The sequence below is a fragment of the Hibiscus syriacus genome, unplaced genomic scaffold (assembly GCF_006381635.1).
Source record: "Hibiscus syriacus cultivar Baekdansim isolate YM2019G1 unplaced genomic scaffold, ASM638163v2 tig00110893_pilon, whole genome shotgun sequence".
NCBI classification, from domain to species: Eukaryota; Viridiplantae; Streptophyta; class Magnoliopsida; order Malvales; family Malvaceae; genus Hibiscus; species Hibiscus syriacus.
This window is the reverse complement of record NW_024062901.1, coordinates 3,832,994-3,854,413: the sequence shown is the minus strand read 5'-3', so window position 1 is coordinate 3,854,413 and position 21,420 is coordinate 3,832,994. Positions and strand designations below refer to the sequence as shown.

Here is a 21,420-nt window from a genome sequence, read left to right as displayed (position 1 = left end):
TAATTGTAATTTCTACACAATAAAATAAAAATTAAACATAATATAATATATTCAAGTTGATTAAATTGCAAGATAGATAAAACATATTTAAATTAGATAAATAAACATACTAATTTTTTGAAACATAAAAACCACAGCAAACATAAAAACATAGAAAATACTAATAAAACTCAAACAACATTTTAACCAACAACACAAACACAAGGATTTAACTAATAACCAGACAGACCCCCTCCACTCCCTCCAAGATCATCAAAGTTCATTCCAAACACATTAAAAGTAGTAGATATTGAATGTTCTTCTTCTTTTCGTTTCCGAAGAATTCCTTACCCGATTTAGACAAATCAAAGATGCAAATGCTCATTTTGCTCTACGAAATGCACTAATTGAGCATATGTGGAATGAATATTTTAATTCGGATAATTAAAATAAATAATTATGTAACTTATGTTTTTCACATTATTATTATTAATTGTAATTTTCTTATTTATTTGTTTTTTCGTAATGTTATTTATGAATATTTTATTTATGCTTATTTATCTTAATAATTTTTAGAAATGTATATGTTTTATTTTATATTTGTAAAATCAATATTATAATAGTTAAATATTATGAATAAAGTAGAGTTGGTGGTAATGTAGAGATAGCGCTTGAGATGAATTACTGTTTCAATCTCTAGAGTAGAGATAGAGATGTTGTAGAGTAGAGATGAAGACTGGAGATGGCCTTAGAGCTAATATTTTCCCGACCATCAGTATTTTGTATTATTTTAATATCTGTACTTAAATGTCTGAATTACCCTTGGGCTATTGGGCTTTTGTTGGGCATTTTATTATCTTTATTTCAACGGGTCCGGATTAGCCTGTTTTAAGAATGAAACCGACTCAAGCAGCTAACGGTCATCATAAGCATGTTTACTTCTTTGCCCCTTTGCCGCCTTTCTCTGCCCGCCCTTTTTACCGTTGAATAAAATTCACTCCTACTAGAATTAGTGAGCCCCTGCTCGACGTTCATAATTCAAAAACAAAAGTACTCTTCTCTCAAGAAACAAAAACTCAAGAAAGGTTTTTTCTATTTATACCCATACTCCATTGGAAGAACGAAACAAAATCTTAATTTGTTCTAGCTACTGAGTTGTAAATTACAAGAAAAGAATTTGTTGCAATTACACAGAAAAGAAGTATGGTTGAACTCCTGAGTCTTGATGATTTTAAGCACATTGATCCCAATGGAGATCCTTTCGAATGGTTGCTTCAAATAGCCAAATTTGAGGGAGAGAAACTGCAGGAAAACCATGATCATGGCCGTTCCAATGGTTTCGAATACAATGCACAGCTACCTGAGTTTCTTTGCAAGAAAGAAAGCATGGGGTTCGAAAAAAATGGTGGGAAGAAATCAAAACGCAAGTTGAAAGAAGAAGATGGTGATGGAGATTGGGGAAGTGGACTGAAACCCAAGTTGAAAAGACGCAAAAAACAGAAACCCCAATCCTCAATCACAACACCCGACATGCCGGACACTTTCAAACGGCACATACTTGAAGATGGTGATCGAGAACGAGGAAGTGAACTGAAATCCAAGTTGAAGAGAATCAAGAAACAGAAACCCTCTTCTCCAATCCCAACACCCGACATGCCGGACAGATTCAAACGGTACATACTTGAAGACATGGGTGGTTCTGGTTTGGTTCTAGTCATTCAGAAGACCCTCTTTTTCTCCGACGTTAATCATACCGCCAGCCGCTTCTCCGTACCCTTCTCGCAAGTCAAAAGCCACGACTTTCTGACGAAAACAGAGGCTGATGACTTGGCTCACAAGAAACCAATGCAAGTGTGCTTCTTGGATCCATCGATGGAGAAAACTACCATGACTTTTAACAGGTGGGATATGGGGAAAAACTCACTCTACGTGATGATCGAATCGTGGAACTCAGTAGTGGAGAGCAACAAACTCAAGAAGGACGAGATTGTGCAAATCTGGTCTTTCCGAATGAATTCAGAGCTATGCTTCGCATTAGTCAGAGTCTAAGATTCAAACAAGTATACGTGTAGGCTTCTGTTATTTTTGTTCTTTCTAAAATCAAGAATGTTTGGTTATTTTAGCTAATGTAGTTATCAGACGTCTACTGCCAAATTAAATGGAGGACTACTGCCTTGCATCAATCCTAATAATAAGCCTTAAGAAATTGTTATACCAAAGAGAACGAAAGTAATATTTTTTTCTAATCAATTTGCACAAACATACAATATAGCATAAGGACGTGTATGAATGTGACAATTAGCTGAACTATCAGTCCATATGTGTAGTATAATGGAGCTTGCAGCTTCACTCGATACCCATAATCATTTAAAATAGATCAATTCCAAGGTTAGCATTCGTGTTCGTACACTAAGAATAATACCTTCTTATACAACACAGTTTTAGTCCTATAATGGGCAATTGCAACATGACTAGATTTCGTGCAGTTCACGGTAAAGCTGCAGTTCCCTTGTCCGTGAGCAGGTCGAAAAAAGGATTGTCCATAATGCACTTTAATGCATTTATCTCGAAACGCTTTGCATACTCTCCGTGGCTTGACATCAATAGTGTCGGCTGTGAACCTCACCCCATTTGATCAAGGTATTTTGACGTTATTTGATATAATCTGATCTGAACTTTAGATAAATTTAGGGGCATAGATTAGCTTGTTGCTTAGGGATCTCTCTATTTATATACGGTTGAAGATCAAATGAACCATATGATACTAATGAATGATTGTTGTTGCCATAGCTAATAATTAGATTATGTAAGCAGCTGCAGAACATATCTGTTTTGTTTCCTGATTGCTTGAGGGAGGATCTTTAAGTGATTTTCGGTGAACTTATTAGGATGAATTGTTTGTTTGTTTGTTTCTTTTTCTTTCGGCTTAGTATTTGTAATCGTGAGTGATGTTATCGTACAATTCGGGAAAATTAATTTCATTGTTATTGGGTGAACCCATTGTATTAAATTGTGGCCGCAACGCAATGTAACAACCGCATTGTAATGTTTTTCAAGTTCACTGCTACACTGCAACATAGAAACATAGTTATTTTAAGAAATAAATTACGTCGTAACTCGTAACACCCACAACCGCAACTGCGATTGCAAACCTCAATTTAGTACTATGGGTGAACCTCTGGATCTTCTTGGTAACTGAGGGTTCAGTAAATGATATAAGATTTTCTATTACTTTGGAAAGATGTTAGTGTTCGATTATCTACATACAAGAATTCGTTCAATTGATATTTGGGGGGTCTTGATGTCTTTGTTTTCTAGGGGGCATTTTTTATGCCTTTTATTTTCTGGTGATCATCACCAAGTTTCGTATCCATTTGTTGCTGTATAGAACACAAGGGAGACTGCGTTTGCTATCAGGAAGTTGCCTTTTGGTAAGGCTAAGAGGTATTTGGAGGATGTTATGGCTCACAAACAGGCCATACCTTTCCGACGCTTTTGCCGCGGTGTCGGACGTACAGCTCAGGCAAAGAACAGGCATTCTAATGGACAAGGTCGCTGGCCTGTAAAATCTGCCAAGTTCATTCTAGATTTGTTGGAGAATGCAGAGAGTAATGCTGAGGTATGCCTACTCTTGTCGTTTTTGTTTGAACTCAATTCTATTGATTTCTGTTCATAATAAACCCTGAAATTAATTTCTCAGGATAAGGGTTTGGATGTCGATGTGCTCTATATTTCTCACATCCAGGTTAACCAGGCTCAGAAACAAAGGCGTCGTACTTACCGTGCCCATGGAAGAATCAATCGTGTGTCTTAGAACCATGCAGTCATGCACTTGTCGTTCTTTACTGTCTATTGTCTTTATATCTTTATAAGGCTGTTCTTTTTGCCAGCTTAAATGTCTTCTCCTTGCCACATCGAGTTAACTTTGTCCGAGAAAGAGGAGCAGTCAAGAAAGAGGTAACTTACAGCTGAACTTAAATCTACTTACAAACGATTAGTAAAGCTAACAATAGGTTGATCTAGATGGATGAGACATTAATTTCTTTAAGTAAGGACATGGGTTCGAATTTTGGCGATTGGAAATGAATTAAACTGGGTTGGGAGAGTCGTCTTTATTTCTACTGTATCCGATCCGAATTAATCAATCAATAGATCAAATATCGGTGGTTATAAAAAATAATAGTAACATATTATTTTATAGATTATTAAAAAATTATAAAAAATAATGTAATTAACATTTTATTTTAAATAATTTATCTTTAAATTTTTAACCAATTTATAGTTATACATTAAATCTTTTAATTTTTATAAATTAAATTAATGGTACTCCAACGTGACAGACCGTGGTTATTTGTATCACTTGTCATTTAAGTAATATAGTCCTTCAATCTAAACTCTATGGTTTTTCCATGTTGCCTCTAGCGTTTCTCGATGATATAAATGATTTTTTGAGGGTGCGATTGGTTCACGGAATATAAGATTACCAGTTGGAATAGAATTACTGACGGGAATAAGATTACTGAGAATGTTGTATTTTGTGTTTGGTTCGTTTAGCATGAATGTAAGATTACCGTGTTTAGTTAAAAGAATAAAAATTATTAGAATGTATATTTTACCAAATTATCCTTATATATATTTATTTTTTAACAAGTTGAATTCTACTCTAATTAATTTATATATTTTCTTTAAAAAATTTAAATTCATAAAATTTATATAATTTTTCCTACAAAATTAAAAAGATAAATATATTTAATGAAAATGTAAAATTTTATTTTAACCCCTGAACTTTATATAAAATTCTAATTATGGATTTTTTTTGTAAATTTAAAATAATTTAAGGATAAATTTGTAATTTAACATTCTTGTATTTTTTTTTTATTCAACGACATAAGAAATATATTTTTGAAGAAAAAATTTTAAGGACATTTTAGTCCAAAACGCCGGTAATCCAATAATACTTAAGGAAATGGAGGTAATCACATTCCCAATAATATACCCTAATATCACTATTGGTAATAAAAGATTACCGGAGACTGTGAATGTTAGTCAATCAAACGTGGAAATATCATTTCATTCCCCCGGTAATCCTAGATTACCGGAACCAAACAGTCGCCGAGTATTATGTATTTATATTTATTCAATTTTTAGTGATTTATTCAATGTTTTAGATGATCGATTCATACTTGATCATTTAAGACCATCGCATTACGGATCTTAAACCCGTGATTAATTGTATTAAAAAAAGGTTATCACTAATACGTTTGTGTATTTCATCTTAAAAATAATTCTTTTTATAATTCATACCATTAATAAAACACTATTTTGTAAAACACATTTAGGGTGCGTTTGGTTCACGGAATGTAAGATTTCCAGTATGAATAAAAGATTACAAGGGAATAGGATTACTGGGAATGTTGTATTTTGTGTTTGGTTGGTTTAGCAGGAATGTAAGATTACCGTGTTTGGTTAAATGAATAAAAGATTATTGAAATGTATATTTGACCAATTTGTCCTTATTATATATTTGTATAATATTACAAATTGTAAAATATTTATATATTTTCTTTAAAAAATTAAATTCATAATATTTATATAATTTTTTTACAAAATTAAAAATATAAAAAGGGTTTAATGAAAGGGTAAAAAAAATTTAACCCCTGAACTTCAAATAAAATTTTAATTATAGATTTTTTTTTGTAAATTTAAAATAATTTAAGGATAAATTTGTAATTTAATCTTCGTAGAATTTTTATTATTCAATTACAGAAGAATGATATTTTTTTAAAAAAATAAAAATTTAAGGGCATTTTAGTCCAAAACGCCGGTAATGTTACAATACCTAAGGGAAGGGAGGTAATGACATTCCCGGTAATATATCCCAAAAAATCTACTATTAATAATAAAACATTACCGAAAATGAGATTCTCAACCAACCAAATATGAGATATGAGATTCCCATAATACTTGAAGCAAACACCGAACATTAATAAAGGGCTTTATTACTAGTAAACAAAAGCATAAAACAGCTTTCAGTTGCACCTAGTTTTGAGAAGTTGATCCAACGGCTATTGTATCCATTCTTGCTTTGGATCCTGCGGTCATGAGATATCGTAAGTTCCCCATATGTTAAAATCTGAACTTGAATTTCTCACGTACTGTACACTTCCTTCCTTGTTGCTTGACTTTCAGTTTCAACCATCCTCCCCCTGTCTTCGCTTCTCCATTTTACTTTCTGGTAAATTTCTTTTTTGTTTTAAGCTTTAAAGTTTCCATGTGATTCAACTCTCTTTTCGTTCGTTTTTTTTTCCTTTTTTTCCCAAAAAAATTATCATTTGTATTATTTGCTCGTGGATCGAAGTTCAAGAATTATGTTGAAAATGGAAGAGAATGAGCATTCACGCTTCGAAGGCGAGGATGATTTTAGGTTTAATTACTCTGAAATCTGACGAAACCCTAATGTTTACCCTCCACGATTTGATGCTCTAATTGCAATCTCTCTTTTTTGTTTTCCCCCCTTCTGACCGCGATTGACTTCTTTGTTCGTTTTCTCTCTCTTTCTAACCAAACAACATTTACGGCTTTGATTTGTCGATCTTCAACGATCTCTGGGATTTAACGAAGAAAACTTGAAGGAGAACCATTTTGGGGATCGAGATTCAGTTTTTTCTGTATATATGATACCTGCAGTAATGGTGAAATAGGAAATAAAATTAGCAAAGATCAGTGTCTCTTTAGTTATAGTGTAGTTTTGGTATTTGTTACGTTAATTGGTGTTGAATTGTATTGATAGATGGACTGGCAAGGGCAAAAGCTAGCAGAGCAGATAATGCAGGTACTGCTATTGGTGTTTGCAGTGGTTTCATTCGTTGCTGGTTATGTGTTGGGATCGTTTCAGATGATGATGCTCGTATATGCCGGTGGCGTGACCCTCACTGCCTTGATTACTGTTCCGAATTGGCCTTTCTTCAACCGCCGCCCACTCAATTGGTTGGATCCCAGTGAGGCCGAGAAGCATCCCAAGCCTCAGGTAGCTGTGAGTTCGAAGAAGAAAGGCACCAAGAAGTAGGGTCATTTTGATTTCATCTTCCGTTGCTAGGAAGCTGAATGGATTTCATTTTGATTACTGTAGTCTGCTAGGTTACTTGAAAACAATTGGTTGAGGGGAACCCTTAAGCATCCCTTTTATCTTTCCTTTGCCTCTACTATGTTGCTATTAAACAACTGAAGAGTATTTTCATTTGCATTTGCATCTCTTTCATGCCTCTATTGTTTACATTATGCCAAATGGCTGGATATGATTTAAAGCATAAGCCTATGTTTCTTTGGGTCCAGTCGGGGTTCAGCTCGCTGAATGTCCATATCTCTCCCACCTTTGCACCTGCAAATAGGATTCTCTAAATTTCAGAATGAAGTTGCATATGTTTACAAGTTAGCAAGTCATATAACTTGAACCATATCTAGATGAGAAGTCCGGGTAAATCCCAAATTGAAGGAATACTTGTATAGAAATGTAGACTGTAAAATATTGTGGATCTAAGCATTTCTCACTAGACTATTATTTCATAACAGTAAGAACAGCTGCAAGTATGAACATGATACCGAAGATATGAAAATCACTGGCGAAAATAAAAATATGATCGCCCTTGTCTGTAGATTATATAGGACTGTATGAAAAGGGATTTTCTTGCAAGGCAATTAACATTTTAAGTGATGCACATCATAGTTTACGTACCTAACATCACCCTCTCTTTTGGTCCCAAACATCCTCAACTGATATTCTTCTCTGATCCTGATCTCGTCAAGAAGTTGGAAATAGTAAGGATATCTTTGCCAATCCCCTATAACAATGCACCCCGGTTCACCAATATGTAGGCAGCTATTAAATGAGCATTTCGCAGGTTCCATCTGAAAATTAGTAGTTGAGGGGAACCCAAAGTAAAGATTATCAGATGGAGCAAAATAGAGTCAAACCCACATTAGAAGTTGCTGTAGTGTACTATATTACAGTCAGCAAGCAGACAACCTCAGGGAAAGCTTGTTCAAGAGAGTGCTTTGTCATTTTCAACAAACTAGGTTGGTTAAACCCAGGCGTATCGACGAGAAAACCCCCTCCTGACAGCGGAAGCGAAGATACATGTCAAGTAGTACGCTTTCCTCTACCACTTCTTGTTGAAACCTCCCCAACCCTCTGATCTTCAAACCAGTTACTGCCTAAAATCTAAAGGAAAGAAATTCTTTTTAAGGAATTGAATTATACATGACTTGCCATTCTCGACACAAAGAAAAATGGAGAGAGAAGTCTTGCAGAATTTGGAAAACAAACCCACAGGATCAAACCAGTTATCTCCTTCAAGAGCGTCAGACGAACTTTGATTACTTCTCAGAACATTGATAAGGCTTGATTTCCCAACCCCACTCGGACCGAGAATTACAGTCGTTTGATCCCTCAAGTAAAAAGCCATAGAATCAAGGCCATTTTTGGTCTCAACACTGCAGAAAAGTGGTTCATAACCCCAGCTTCTCAATTTTTTCTTCCATGCCTCAAGAGTCTGCAAATACATTTCATAATTTCAATTTTCAACAAATAATTCGCAATGAAAACATATTCAATAAGCAACATTACACTCAATTCAGAGCCATAAGAGAGCATCAAGGTTCGAAATCGAACCTCTTCATCGACGAGTTCCGTTTTGTTCAAAGCAAGCGTGAGAGGAATTCCAGTGGAACTCGGCTTCAACTAAGAATCTTGTAAGCATAATCCTCGGCTGTTCCATCGAGAAAAGCACGAGCAAGTGATCAACATTGGCTCGGAGCTCCGTTGAAACACATTTTCGATGACGCCACGTCGGTCCACCAAATCAATGGACCCGACCACCACCTTGTCTCCTACCAGAACCCTCCTCTTTATCTTCTTCAAAACGTCCCTCACAACGCACAGCAACTCGACGCCGACTTTAGAATCTCCTCCATCGGAGCTGCTCCGTTCCGGTTGGACGATAACGCGCCTGAAGTTGGCTTGGGAGGCGGCGACGGTGCCGATAGCTTGGGAGTCAGAAAGGGGAGGAGTTTCGTTAGGAGAAAGCGCTGGGGCGAGGAATGAGAAATCTTTCAAGACGTGTTTGGCTTTGAGGAGATTCTTGTTCCGCGTCGTTCTTCTGGATGCGTTTTGTTGTCTGGGATCGGAAGGGGACTGTTTGGCGGCGATTGGGGTATAAGTGGCGGAGGAGAACGGTGGTTACGATTGGTGATCGGTAACGGAACAGAGAAAACGAAGTAGTCGGCATCGTGATCAGTAGAGAAAATGAACGGTGGTTACGGTTGATACATTATTAGATGTAAGAGAAAATAACTTCAGTGACAAAAAATATCTTATAATATACGATTTTAATCAATTGTTTTTGGATTTGTTAAAATGACCAACTAAATCGTAATGCGATCGATAATTCGCAACGCGATCTCCGGTATCGCAAATCAGTTTTCAAATTCGCAACGCGAACTTCGACTATCGCAACGCGAACTTCGACTATCGCAATACGAACTTAGACTATCGCGGTCGTGGTCGTGGTCGTGGTCTTGGTAATGGTAATACGTGTCTTCGACACGTCTGCGCGAATACTATCTTTTTAGAGAAAATTCTTAAGAAACAAATGCAATATCGTCGTTGCGATTTTGGACTATCGCAACGAACTTAGAATAAATCGCAACGCGAACTTGGACTATCGCAATGCGAATATGTAAATCGCAATGCGATAGTCGAAGTTCGCGTTGCGAATCTGGAAACAACTGATTTGCGATACCGGAGATCGCGTTACGAATTATCGATCGCATTGCGATTTAGTTGGTCATTTTGACAAATCCAAAAAAAAATTAATTAAAATCATATATTATAAATATTTTTTGTCAGTGAAATTATTTTCTCTAGATGTAATTATGTTGTGTTTGTGCTTTTCATGCAAATTTAGAGAAAATAGTAAAAGAGTGCAGGAAAAATGAATCTAAAAATCATTTACAGGCGAACGAAATGAAGTTAATAATAAAAACATTTATTGTCATGTGTTTAAGCAGTCCAATATGAAATGAAGCAATTATTGGACTGGGCTCATACTCTGCCTGCCACGTCATTAAATATTAATATTATAAAACATATTTTAAAAAATACGTGAATTTATCAAAAATATAATATTTAAAATTTTAATGTATCCAAAATCCTAGTCGCTCTCTTATTCCCCTCTCTCCTTCCATTTTTTTCTTTGTAATTTATGTTATTTTATGTAGATTAAATCAATTTTTTTTATTTTATTTGTCGGCCATCGATTATTTTTTCTCTTTATTTTTTTAATTTTTTAAGAATAATTATATTTTTATGACATGTTTATTTTGTTTTTGTGACACGTTTATCTATGTCTTTTGATAATTCTAGACTTTTTGATTGTTGTTTTCGTTTATTTTTTAGGGTTAGATTTGACATCGTCATAACTAATCAAGATAACACTTATTTGTTATCATGCTGATCTGTCATGCTTTGGACCCTCGAATTGATTTGGATATGTGTTTTTTGTTCACGGATAATTTTATCACGTAATTTGACTTTGATTTGCGATTTGTTAGTGGTCTTTCAGTAACTTAATCCCTTTTATAGTTCGCTTCCCGATGCAGTCAGATTTCTTCAAATCTTTATTTTGTTCGAGTATTTTCGTTAGTTAGTTTTTAACATTTTTCTTCTTTGATCCTGTGATCTAGTTGGCTATTTTTTTTATCAATGGTTATAGAAAAATATACTAATTATAATTTAGTTTACATTTATAGTTATAATTATAAATCTTTATTGTAATTTTAAACATTTTTTATTTTTAATAAAACTAGCAAGTTTCTGTCAAAAACACATCAACGTATCAATATTTAACGGATATGAAACTATTTCTGTTATTTGACACTTGATTATGATGACAGATAATAATTTTTTTTTGCAAATTTATATTAAAATTTTAAAAATTATAAAATTTTAGAGATACAAAATTATATCATCAATAAGAAAATAAATAAAAAAAATCTTAAATGTTATATAAATTTTTTTAAAATACGATTATTCTGTGTATCTCGAATAATCTTATATATAATTATATTAAAATTTACGGACAACTTTATCTTAAGAAGAGAATTGGAAGGCCTCTGCCTCTTGACGTGCCAAATAGTCATTTAATAGTTGGCAGTTGACTTGAGCTCCAAGTCATGTGTCAGTTTCATCAAAATATTGGTTTTCATCTCTAGAGAGGGTCGAGGGGGTTAGGGTGATTACCATACGATGAATCAGCAAAGGATGCGAGAATAAAGTCAAATCAAGACTTGTGAACCATATTCAACCAAGCCCCATGTATCTCATAAGATCTATTAAAAAAAATCAAGTTTACTTTTTTATAATTAGGGTAAATTATAAATTGTCAATCGACTATAGTATATTGTTTTATTAAGTCTAACGATAATTAAAAGTTAAATAAGAGTGTTGTTTTGTTGAATACATCGACTAATAAAAGTTGTAAAATGGTCGCTTGATTGTTCAATATGTTACAAATTTGCCATTTTCTATTAAAATATTGGCTGTTGTTTAAGTTGGACGTTAACATGATGACTAGGATATGATAGTCGTTTTAAATTCTGTAATCAAGTTTTATTGTATCAAAATCAACAGATTAACATTCAACTCATAATATTGTCCATGTTTTAACGAAAAATTATGCTTTTGGAACATAATCAATAGTCAATGACCATTTTGCAACTTTTAATATTTGAGGTATTCAACAAAGCAACAAGTTATAGTCAAAGGATCATTTTATAACTTTTAATAGTCGATGAACTAAATAAAATAATACTCTACAACTGATGGATCATTTTTGTATTTTACCCTTATAATTATTGATATTTGATTTTTAATTAATTTAAATTAAATTTTATTAAAACTTTATTATAAAGACAATCTTCTTAAATTCATTTTTTTCATTCATAATATCATGATTTCATCTATAAACTTAATTATAAAATCAGAAGTTCAAATTCTTATATTGAGAATATAGAAATTAGATTGCTTTTTTTCCTATTAATTTGGGATAAATATATATAATATATGTTCAAAAACTTACAATCATTTGGTATTGAATACTCATATTCATGCATATATGGTGCTTGAATTGGAGATCTTAAGAGATAATAACAATTCGTTAACCATTAAAATCTTTTAGTTCATACATATTATAGATAAAAGACGGAGCTAAAATTTCAGTAGAGGACAAAATATAATATTTTTTAAAATATAATTTTATTATTATATTAACTAAAATATATATAAACTTAAATGAATATAAAAAAAATTAGCTGACCCTATTCCCATATATAATGGGGTAAGGGGGAGATAGAGTAGTAGGCTGCCCCCAACGCTAGGTTGAGAGTAACTTCCGTGGAAGACCTCCGACAATTATAAATTACCCACTGTGGGACTCGATCCCACGACCACAAGGTTAAGAGCCTTACGCTCTACCAACTGAGTTAGACAAACAATTCACTGAAATGAATATAAAGATACTTTTATAAGGAAAAGTCAACGAAACATAATTTGAATGATGATATTGAAATTAAATAAATATTAATTTTAATATGGTTTCTCTAAAATCAATTTGTTCACACTAATACCAACTACTTGAGTCACAAATTTCAACAAACTTTGTGAATAGTCCTTTTCTAATTTTATTCGACCCACCCACAAAGCTCAACTACCCTCATCCTAAGCTTTAGGCATTAGCATTGGCAACGCCAACACCGCCCCCGTAAAACTCGGGTCCTACAAACAAACAACCAAATCACTATTGGTGGATAGCGTCATGGATTCGTTTTGGTCACTATTGGTGGCCCAGAGGCGACCGCGCTGGAGCACATATCCACAGTTCCGAACAATCTATAACAATCCCAGGTCCGGGGATTCATCCTTGACCACAAGAGGCATCTGCGGCACGAATGAAAATGGAATCTAACTGAAGTTGATTTTTAGGATTTGTGGTGAGCACCGAAAATAGCCAAAACCCGGAATCTTTAATATCATTTGTCCACATCAACCTCTCTCGTAAACGCCACACTGCCCACCGATTCGTTGAAACGAACGCACTGACACTCAAGTTGATTGTGTTGAATCACGGCGGGAGGCGGGAACATTCTATAGTCGGGTGATTATTTTTATAATTTTTAACAGTCGAAAGATTTAATAAAGTAATATTCTATAATTAGATAATATTTTTATAAATTTTAATAATTGAGAGATTAATAAAACATAATCTTATAGTCGGGAATATTATTTAAATACAAAAGTTGTACTTTTTTTATATGAAAAATGTGTCGATGCTCAACATAGTCTTATTTTGGTCATCGCAAAGAGGAAAATATCAGCCCTATTCCTTTGACTTGAAAATGCATAAACAAATTATTGGCTTCTCATTCGTCGTATTTTTACAGCACTATTACTCTGACTTTTAATCTATGCTGCTATTAAGCAAAATATATATATATGAAAAATTATTTGATATATATAGTATAAATTTTAGTTTATATAAATTTATTTATGGGTAAATTACAAATTTCACAACTAAACTTTACTATCTCTTCTATTTTACTCTCTGAACTTCAAAAAGTTTTCTCTCATATAAAAAATCAAACTCTCGAGATTCGGACCTAATTTTTTATTTTGTCATAAGGACGAGGATTACAAAAATAGCGAATTCATACCAACAATTCTACTTTGGAATTTATATTAAGAGTTAATTGTATTATATGTCTTAAAACTATGACCCTCATTTTAAATTAATCCTTAAATTTTTTAACATTTTATTTCATCCCAAAACTATAACTATCATTCTAAATTAGTCCTTAAACTTTTAAACATTCTAATTTTATCCCCAAACTATGGATATCATTCTAAATTAGTCCCTAAACTTTTGCATCTTCAATTTTATCCCAAGATTCATCCAAATATGTAATCCATTTCAATCATTGTTTAACCTCCGATCTTTTAATGAATGTATGTTTAAAAAAAGTATGTTTAAATATTTAAAAAATTATATTTAATTTAATAAAAATACTAAATATGTAGTTTACTTTTAAAGGGTAAATTATGTGTTTAATATCTAAACTATCAATTTTATTATTTAAATTTTTAGTTTTTTTTAAAATCATACCTAAACTTTAGTTTTTGTTTAATTTTAGTACCTCTATTCAAAATTTAACGTTAAGTTTTGAAAATAATTGAAAGTTTAAGTACTGAAACGGACCAAAATTAATAGTTACATACTAAATGTGTTAAGTTTTTAACAGTGGAGTACTAAAATAAAAACCAAACGTTAGGTATGGTTTTGAAAAAATTAAAAGTTTAATAACTAAAATAGATCTAAATTAATAGTTTAGATACTAAATATGTTGTTTATCATTTTAAATATTTAAATATTAATAATATATTTGAAACATTTATTTTTTAATTAAACCTAAAATAAACGAGAGTGTAAAAAAAATGTGATGAATAATGACGTGGTGGCGCCCTGTCAGTTCTATCTTCATTCTTGGTCGCTGATTTTATGCTTATAAATTCATTCCCAAATTCACAGCTGCTTTGCCTCAAAACAATCAATCCCACCCACCTCCATTCCCTGTTTTTCTTATTATTATCAACTCAATTATCTCCTGTTTTCCAGGATCAAGGTAACCCTTTCTTTACATCTTCTTTCAGCTTAGAGCTCTATCCTTTCGTTATACTCAGATTGAGTTTGTGTTCTTCTTTTAAAGCTTGTTTTTGTTTTGTTTTCAAACACTTTAGATTCATGTTTTTGTGTTTATGCTCAGATCTAGCTTACTATGTTTCTTATGGTGTTGGAAAAGAACGTAAGGCTCTGTTGTTCGAACTTGTATTTCCAGCTTAATTTTTCTTGCTGGGATTGATAATTGGTTGCCCTGCCTATTGCTTTAATTTTCTGATTGTATGCATTTGATCTTGATAGCCCATATGATGATTTTAGTTATTTGTTTTGTTTTTAACTTTGGGTTGGTGAAATCAAGATCTGGGTTTTACAAATCGAGGGATATAAACTAAGTTGTTCTACATGGACTGGGTTTGGTAAAAGTTGAATTTGAATTGACCTTTCTTCATTTTACTTTGTACATTCAGGTGATTCCCCGGTTTCGTCGAAATGGAAGTTATTGGGGGCTAGAACTGCTGAATTTTATGGCCATAAGAGGTAATTTATGCTTCCGAATTCTTTTGACTATGGCTTGTAGAATATATACTATTGTTTCGTCCGTTTCCTATGGTTTTCGATCTTGTGATTAGGTATTCGGGCGATGTGTGGGGAAAGGAACGGATACAAACGAGGGGAAAAAGCTTCACCAAGTGTGACGGTCGATAACTACTCGAACAGCAGGGCCTTCGGTATGGATTATGAACCAGAATGGACTAGGAATAGATTATCGTCGACATTAACTGCTCAAGTGATCCGTTCCGCCACGTCGCTTATGCCTTGGTGTTGTAAAATCCCTATAGGTGATGGATATCATGAGTTTCTTTAATTAGTAGACTAGCATTTATAGAATCATCGACGCCTTCTTTTGGGAAATATATTCGTGTATTGGATTTGAGAAATCGTTTAGAAAATGCCTGGTTTCGTGAGAGAAAAGAAGAGAATCACAGAACTTACCTCCCCTGTTATGCAAGATACACTGATTCATTCGAAAGGCAATCCACATCCATCTTCTCTGGCCATTGATGAATTAGGCAGCCTGCTGCTTCCGGGGCTTCCCGATGATGTGGCCAAGCATTGCCTTGCTCTTGTTCCTCGTGCCAGCTTCCCTGCCATGGGTAGCGTATGCAAGAGGTGGAGATCGTTTATTCAAAGCAAAGAATTCTTAATGGAGCGAAAGATAGCTGGAATGCTTGAAGAGTGGCTTTATGTTCTAACCATGGATTTCGAAGGAAAGGAAAGCCACTGGGAGGTTTTGGATTGTTTGGGGCAGAGACACAGGCTTCTTCCACCGATGCCTGGCCCTGAAAAAGTCGGGTTCGGGATAACTGTCCTTAATGGAAAGCTTCTTGTGTTAGCGGGCTATTCTGTAATCAACGGGACTGCCTCAGCGTCAGCTGACGTTTACCAATACGATTCTTGCCTCAACAGGTTTGTTTTCGGGTTCTGATTACATGATCTGCTATAGTTTTAGTTCTTGTGGGGTTTTACTCGTCTTCATAATTGCAGCTGGAGCAAACTCGCAGACTTGAATGTTGCGCGTTATGATTTCGCTTGCGCGGAGGTGAACGGCGTGGTTTACGTCGTTGGGGGATATGGGGCCGAAGGTGAGAGCCTCTCCACTGCAGAGGTGTACGACCCCGATACAGATAAGTGGACCGTTATCGAAAGTCTACGCCGGCCTCGTTGGGGTTGTTTTGCTTGTGGATTGAATGGGAAACTCTATGTCCTGGGCGGTAGGTCAAGCTTCACCATCGGAAACTCGAGGTTTGTCGATGTATACAACCCCGAGAAGCACACTTGGTGCGAGATGAAAAATGGTTGTGTGATGGTCACTGCCCATGCCGTGCTGGAGAAGAGGCTTTTCTGCATGGAGTGGAAGAACCAACGGAAGCTGGCGATCTTCAACCCGGACGACAATTCCTGGAAGATGGTTCCAGTGCCATTGACGGGGAGCACAAGCATAGGGTTCCGTTTCGGAATACTGGACGGAAAACTTCTGTTATTATCGGTGGAAGGAGACCCCGGTTACCACACCCTTCTATATGATCCGACTGCGGCTCCGGGTTCGGAATGGCAAACTTCTGATATAAAGCCATCTGGTTCGTGCCTATGCAGTGTGACAATTAAAGCTTGAAAGAAGCATGGCCTATGGGTTAATTAAGGATCTTAAATGACCAATTTCATTTAAGTTAATTTGGTTTGTGTTAAGACTAATTTGGTTCCAAGCCTTTTGTGTTGAGTTAATTGGATTTCTGTTTTATAATTTTACCTTTTGCTTTTTCTTTTCAAAGTTCCATTGGATTATGCTTAGAGATGGGCATGAGATTCGAACCCAACGGGTTTTGACCCGATCAAGTCGGATCAGATCGAATTTTTAAAAATAATTAGGTTTGGGTCGGATTGAGTTTGGTTTTAGAGTTAAAAATATCCGAATTAAACTGAAAAAAATTATAATTTTACTTTATATATTTATGAATAATTGTAATAATATACTTTTTATATATTACTTTTTTTAATTAAATCTTTATTTTTTTTAGAATAAAAATAATACCTTTTAATAAACATATTATTTTTGGTTAAGTTCTAAATTTGTCTCAAAAAATTCAAATCATATTCAAGTCAAGTGGAAGGATTATATTTTTCGGGCGGGTTTCAAATCGAATAGAGAATTTAAAATTTTCAAGGTTGGGTCGATCGAAAATATGATCCAACCCATACCCATCCCTAATTATGCTCATATCTCTCGGTCATGCTTTTTGGGTAGTTGATAAATGACAACACAGGAAATTTTATTAGGTCTAATTCTGTCGTCAATCCTTATATTCTTCAAAATTTTGAAATTTCATATCTCAGTTTCTAAAACCAGACATCTAATCCTTTTACTTCTCTTATTTTAAAATTAAAATCAAGTTCATGGGTTTAATGGATAAAAGTTAAAGAATAGGTGTTTGTTTAGTATAGGTGTAAGTACTTGCTTAATATAGTAAAAATTAGATTGATAATCAAATTGATCATTAAATAAAAAATACAAGTTCATAATTATAATAATAAGGGTATCGTTTATACCACCAAACTTTTAATTTTATCAATTATAATACTGAATGATTTTCGTTTTAATTATATCCCTAGGTCATTAAATCAACAGCTGGATCAAAACGACATTATTTTAGTGAGGTATCTACGTCGGCAATCGACAACCACATCGGCACTTCGTCATTCGTCATCCATGTCATCGTGCTGTTAATGATTCAATGATATAATTGAAATGAAAATCGAAGTTCAATGCTATAATTGACAAAATTGAAAGTTAAGTGATATAAACGATACAACGCCTAAAGTTTGATGGTATTTGATGTAGTTTATCCCAATAATAATAATTAGAAGAAAAAAATTAGCATACTAGTTTAAGAGCTTTTTAACTTATTAGTACAAAATTCTCAGTTTTATACATTCTGACCCTTCATTTTTCATAAAGTATTCACGTCCAAAATAAATTTAAATATAGGTTTCAAAATAATTTCTTCAAAGAAAGGTCTAAATATATCATATACTTGCATCAAATACATATATATAATCCGACACTAACACTTAAATCCGAGTAAGGTTTTCTATATTGTACCTTTAGAGGTTTGTACAAAGTAAATATGTCTTACCTTACCATGCATCAGTTTTGGGCAGGGCTTAGCCTTTTCTTCCTCTCACCAAAGCTCGTGTTGCGCACGAAACTTGGAAGGCAGCGCTGCGCGGACTGGGCCGGTTTGTCGTTCCTCGGGAGGCATCCCCGGTGCGGTGTTGTTCCGCTACTGTGAGCGGAGTTCGGGATAGATTCGTATGGACTTGTTGTTGAAGGTTCGTTTTTGGACCGTTGTTTCGAACTCGGATCGTTGTTGTCGTTGGCATCGTCGTCGTTGACGCTCTCGCGAAACAACTCGATTAGTAGCTTCTTTGTATCAGTGGGAGACTCTGCAGGCACTCCATGATCCAGTGATTGATTTTTATCAGGTTTTGAATTTTCCCTGAAGCTTTTCTGATGGTTTGGACTGTTGCAAGAAGAAGAGACGGAATCTGCATGGAAACAAGCTTTGTTAAATTTAAAAAACTTTACTAAAACTCAGCAATATATAGGGATGATTATGGGACCCGAACCCGACGGGTTCCGACCCGATCGGGTCGGGTTTTTTAATTAAAAAATTTGGGTTCAGGTCGGATTTTTTAAAGGTAGTGTTCGGGTTGGGTAGGATTCGGGTTTAGGGTGAAAAATACCCGACCCGGCCTGGGAAAAATATAATGTTATCTTATATATTTATGAATAATTACAATAATACCCTCTATATATTATTATTTTTTAATTAAATCACTGTTTTTATTGAAAAATATATATTTTTATTATTTCGGGTCGGGTTCAGATTTTATTTCAAAAAGTCGGTCGGGTTCGAGTCGGGTGGAGGGTATATATTATGTGGGTCAGGCCGGATTTCGTTCTCGGGTCGGGTGGACCAAAAATTCGACCCAACCCGACCCATGCCCATCCCTAACAATATAGATCGTAATTAGAGATAGATGCATAATTTTATGTCATAATGTAAACTTGAACTTTTGAAATTCTAAGATGACGAGCTTTAACTTATAAAATTCTAGGGGACGAAAATAAATTTTCAACATAAAATATATAAAAATACATAATGATTTTAAATTTTCAAAAGAAAACCTATAAATAGCTAAAGATAACGACAATAAATTGATTACAAATCCCAAAAAAAAACGAACGCACAAATTTAGTAGAAAAATTTTTGACAAGAAAAATATGATAACCTTAAAAAACCCTAACAATAAATCTCATTTTTCTTACCATTTTAATTCTATACAAAATGAATATTTAATATCATGTTACATGAAGTTCAAATCACCACTTCTCATATTAATCGAACTATTTTATCACAAAATCATTATCCTCTTACTAAAAGATGTATCTAATAGGATGTGTAACGTATTATTTTTCTAATTCTAAAACATTTCTTTTCTTTTCTGACGTGGATTAATGTCTCTCACCTCTTTAATATGTAATATTCTTCCTCACTCAATCCTGTGATAAAGACATCACGTGTTGTCATCACAATTATCCAAATACTTACCCTATTCGTTAATAAGATGCTTGATGAAAAATCGAACAGTCAAAAAATCACTCTGATATCACTCGTCAAAACACCATTACCTTATTCCAAAATACACGTACGTCAAGTCCAACATATTCAATTTCTTCATATATTTTAAAGAAGCGACTAAATATTCAAAAAGAAACAAGCTTCGTCAATCTCAAGAACCACATGCAAATGCTCAGCAAAATAATACGTAGCTGCCTATATTACTTAGATTCCGGGAGTTCGGCTTAATGTCCTTCGAGTATGTTTATTATATATTTGAAGAATTATATTCTTTATTGATATATTTTAGGAAAAATAAAGAGTTGAGTTACATGTACGGAGTTTCATGCGACGTACGATGTTATAATATTAAATTACGATCATAATCAGAGTTTCAAATAGCGGTCACGGTCGTATTTTCGATTATTTTGAATTTACTTACGGCCGTCGCGGGTAACTCGGACGGCGACAAAACCAATAAATCGTGGACGAAATCGCGGTCGATGACCTTTTTTGAAACCCTGATCATAATATAATATAACATAACATGTTGTAACGTTTTTTAAAGTCATTTAACACCCGCAACAGATGCAACAGTGATATTTCGACTGCAATCGAAATTATAACCGCGACCGCAGTTTAGTAGTGTAAATTTATAACGGGGAAACATGAATCATTCTGTCAACAAAATGAAGGAAATCTCACCACCATTAACACTGAAGAAATCGTCACAATCAGAGTCTAACCATGGCTGGGAATCAAAAAACCTCTCCTCTGCTTTACCTGAAGAGAACATCACAGGCGCACTTCAATTACAGAAGCTAAGAAGGAGCCAATTTCCAGTCAACAAAATGGGTTTATCACAGCATAAAACACCGTTTAGTCATTTCATCAAGCAGTTGGCAGTCATTTCCAAAAGATACATATAAAAAGACCGATTTGGAAACATACCCATGTCTGCAGCCTCCTTTCCGACATTGTCGTCTTTAATGGGTGATTGAATTCGGACACTAAGGTCCATGTCTGCAACATCTTTGTTCTTGTAGATTGTAACACAATTCCCCATTTCCTTTCTTCTTAAAACTCAATCATGAGACAGACAGAGAGAAGAACTTTAACTAAGCCCGTGTCTTCCCTTCAATGCAAGGAAATGAAAAAGAGATGAAAAAGGAAACAGGAAAATGGGGTTTTGATTTTAAGCTTTGAATTCATTGCTTTTCTCAAACCAAACATGGTGGGAGGGGACTGAGGGGGTGGAAGTTGAAGTAAATAGCACTTACAGCCGTGGGTCCATTTTCAGTGTTCTCTGTTTATTAACTGTTTTTACTTTTTAGTATACTCCGTGTATTCCTCTGTTTAGCTCGCAGAGACGGAAGACGCGAATTTAAATTTTATAAAATTTTAAGTGGAGTTGATTTAAGTTTATAAAAAATTTAAAAGAATGAATGCAGATTTTTAATATAAAATTATATATAAAAAATTAAAATATATGATAATTTTAAATTTATAAGTACTTTATGCATTTAGCTTCTAAA

At 34.1% G+C, this 21,420-nt stretch overlaps 5 protein-coding genes and 1 pseudogene across 5 annotated transcripts; 4 read left to right on the top strand and 2 right to left on the bottom strand.

The window, feature by feature from the left end:
- The first annotated feature begins 1,182 nt into the window (after window positions 1-1,182).
- Window positions 1,183-2,028, top strand: LOC120145428 (putative B3 domain-containing protein At2g27410). Its single transcript, XM_039159255.1, has one exon. The coding sequence runs from the start codon at window positions 1,183-1,185 to the stop codon at window positions 2,026-2,028; it is 846 nt and encodes a 281-aa protein (XP_039015186.1).
- Window positions 2,029-3,341: 1,313 nt separating this feature from the next.
- LOC120145243 (60S ribosomal protein L17-1-like) lies at window positions 3,342-3,961 on the top strand. Its single transcript, XM_039159135.1, has 3 exons — window positions 3,342-3,598; window positions 3,680-3,782; window positions 3,870-3,961. Exons 1-3 carry the CDS (start codon window positions 3,440-3,442, stop codon window positions 3,872-3,874), a joined length of 267 nt encoding a protein of 88 aa, XP_039015066.1. The 5' UTR covers window positions 3,342-3,439; the 3' UTR covers window positions 3,875-3,961.
- A 2,120-nt stretch (window positions 3,962-6,081) lies between these two features.
- On the top strand, window positions 6,082-7,238 carry LOC120145242 (probable signal peptidase complex subunit 1). The gene is made up of 2 exons (XM_039159134.1): window positions 6,082-6,214; window positions 6,770-7,238. The coding sequence occupies exon 2, from the start codon at window positions 6,770-6,772 to the stop codon at window positions 7,043-7,045; it is 276 nt and encodes a 91-aa protein (XP_039015065.1). The 5' UTR covers window positions 6,082-6,214; the 3' UTR covers window positions 7,046-7,238.
- Window positions 7,239-7,278: 40 nt separating this feature from the next.
- LOC120145427 lies at window positions 7,279-9,263 on the bottom strand (annotated as a pseudogene).
- A 5,336-nt stretch (window positions 9,264-14,599) lies between these two features.
- Window positions 14,600-16,915, top strand: LOC120145240 (F-box/kelch-repeat protein At1g67480-like). The gene is made up of 4 exons (XM_039159131.1): window positions 14,600-14,709; window positions 15,173-15,242; window positions 15,335-16,172; window positions 16,251-16,915. Exons 3-4 carry the CDS (start codon window positions 15,655-15,657, stop codon window positions 16,876-16,878), a joined length of 1,146 nt encoding a protein of 381 aa, XP_039015062.1. The 5' UTR covers window positions 14,600-14,709; window positions 15,173-15,242; window positions 15,335-15,654; the 3' UTR covers window positions 16,879-16,915.
- A 1,404-nt stretch (window positions 16,916-18,319) lies between these two features.
- LOC120145241 (uncharacterized protein At3g27210-like) lies at window positions 18,320-21,150 on the bottom strand. Its single transcript, XM_039159133.1, has 3 exons — window positions 20,837-21,150; window positions 20,591-20,668; window positions 18,320-18,809 (listed from the first exon to the last, which is right to left on the bottom strand). The coding sequence occupies exons 1-3, from the start codon at window positions 20,949-20,951 to the stop codon at window positions 18,409-18,411; spliced, it is 594 nt and encodes a 197-aa protein (XP_039015064.1). The 5' UTR covers window positions 20,952-21,150; the 3' UTR covers window positions 18,320-18,408.
- Between the last annotated feature and the right edge of the window lie 270 nt (window positions 21,151-21,420).

Coding starts and splice junctions, on each gene's coding strand:
- LOC120145240 (XM_039159131.1), top strand. CDS start 15,655: ATGCCTGGTTTCGTGAGAGAAAAGAAGAGAATCACAGAACTTACCTCC. Junction 16,173..16,250: donor TACGATTCTTGCCTCAACAG/GTTTGTTTTCGG, acceptor TCATAATTGCAG/CTGGAGCAAACTCGCAGACT.
- LOC120145241 (XM_039159133.1), bottom strand. CDS start 20,951: ATGGGGAATTGTGTTACAATCTACAAGAACAAAGATGTTGCAGACATG. Junction 20,669..20,836: donor AAAGGAGGCTGCAGACATGG/GTATGTTTCCAA, acceptor TGTTCTCTTCAG/GTAAAGCAGAGGAGAGGTTT. Junction 18,810..20,590: donor TTTCTTCAGTGTTAATGGTG/GTGAGATTTCCT, acceptor GTTTCCATGCAG/ATTCCGTCTCTTCTTCTTGC.
- LOC120145428 (XM_039159255.1), top strand. CDS start 1,183: ATGGTTGAACTCCTGAGTCTTGATGATTTTAAGCACATTGATCCCAAT.
- LOC120145242 (XM_039159134.1), top strand. CDS start 6,770: ATGGACTGGCAAGGGCAAAAGCTAGCAGAGCAGATAATGCAGGTACTG.
- LOC120145243 (XM_039159135.1), top strand. CDS start 3,440: ATGGCTCACAAACAGGCCATACCTTTCCGACGCTTTTGCCGCGGTGTC. Junction 3,599..3,679: donor ATGCAGAGAGTAATGCTGAG/GTATGCCTACTC, acceptor TTAATTTCTCAG/GATAAGGGTTTGGATGTCGA.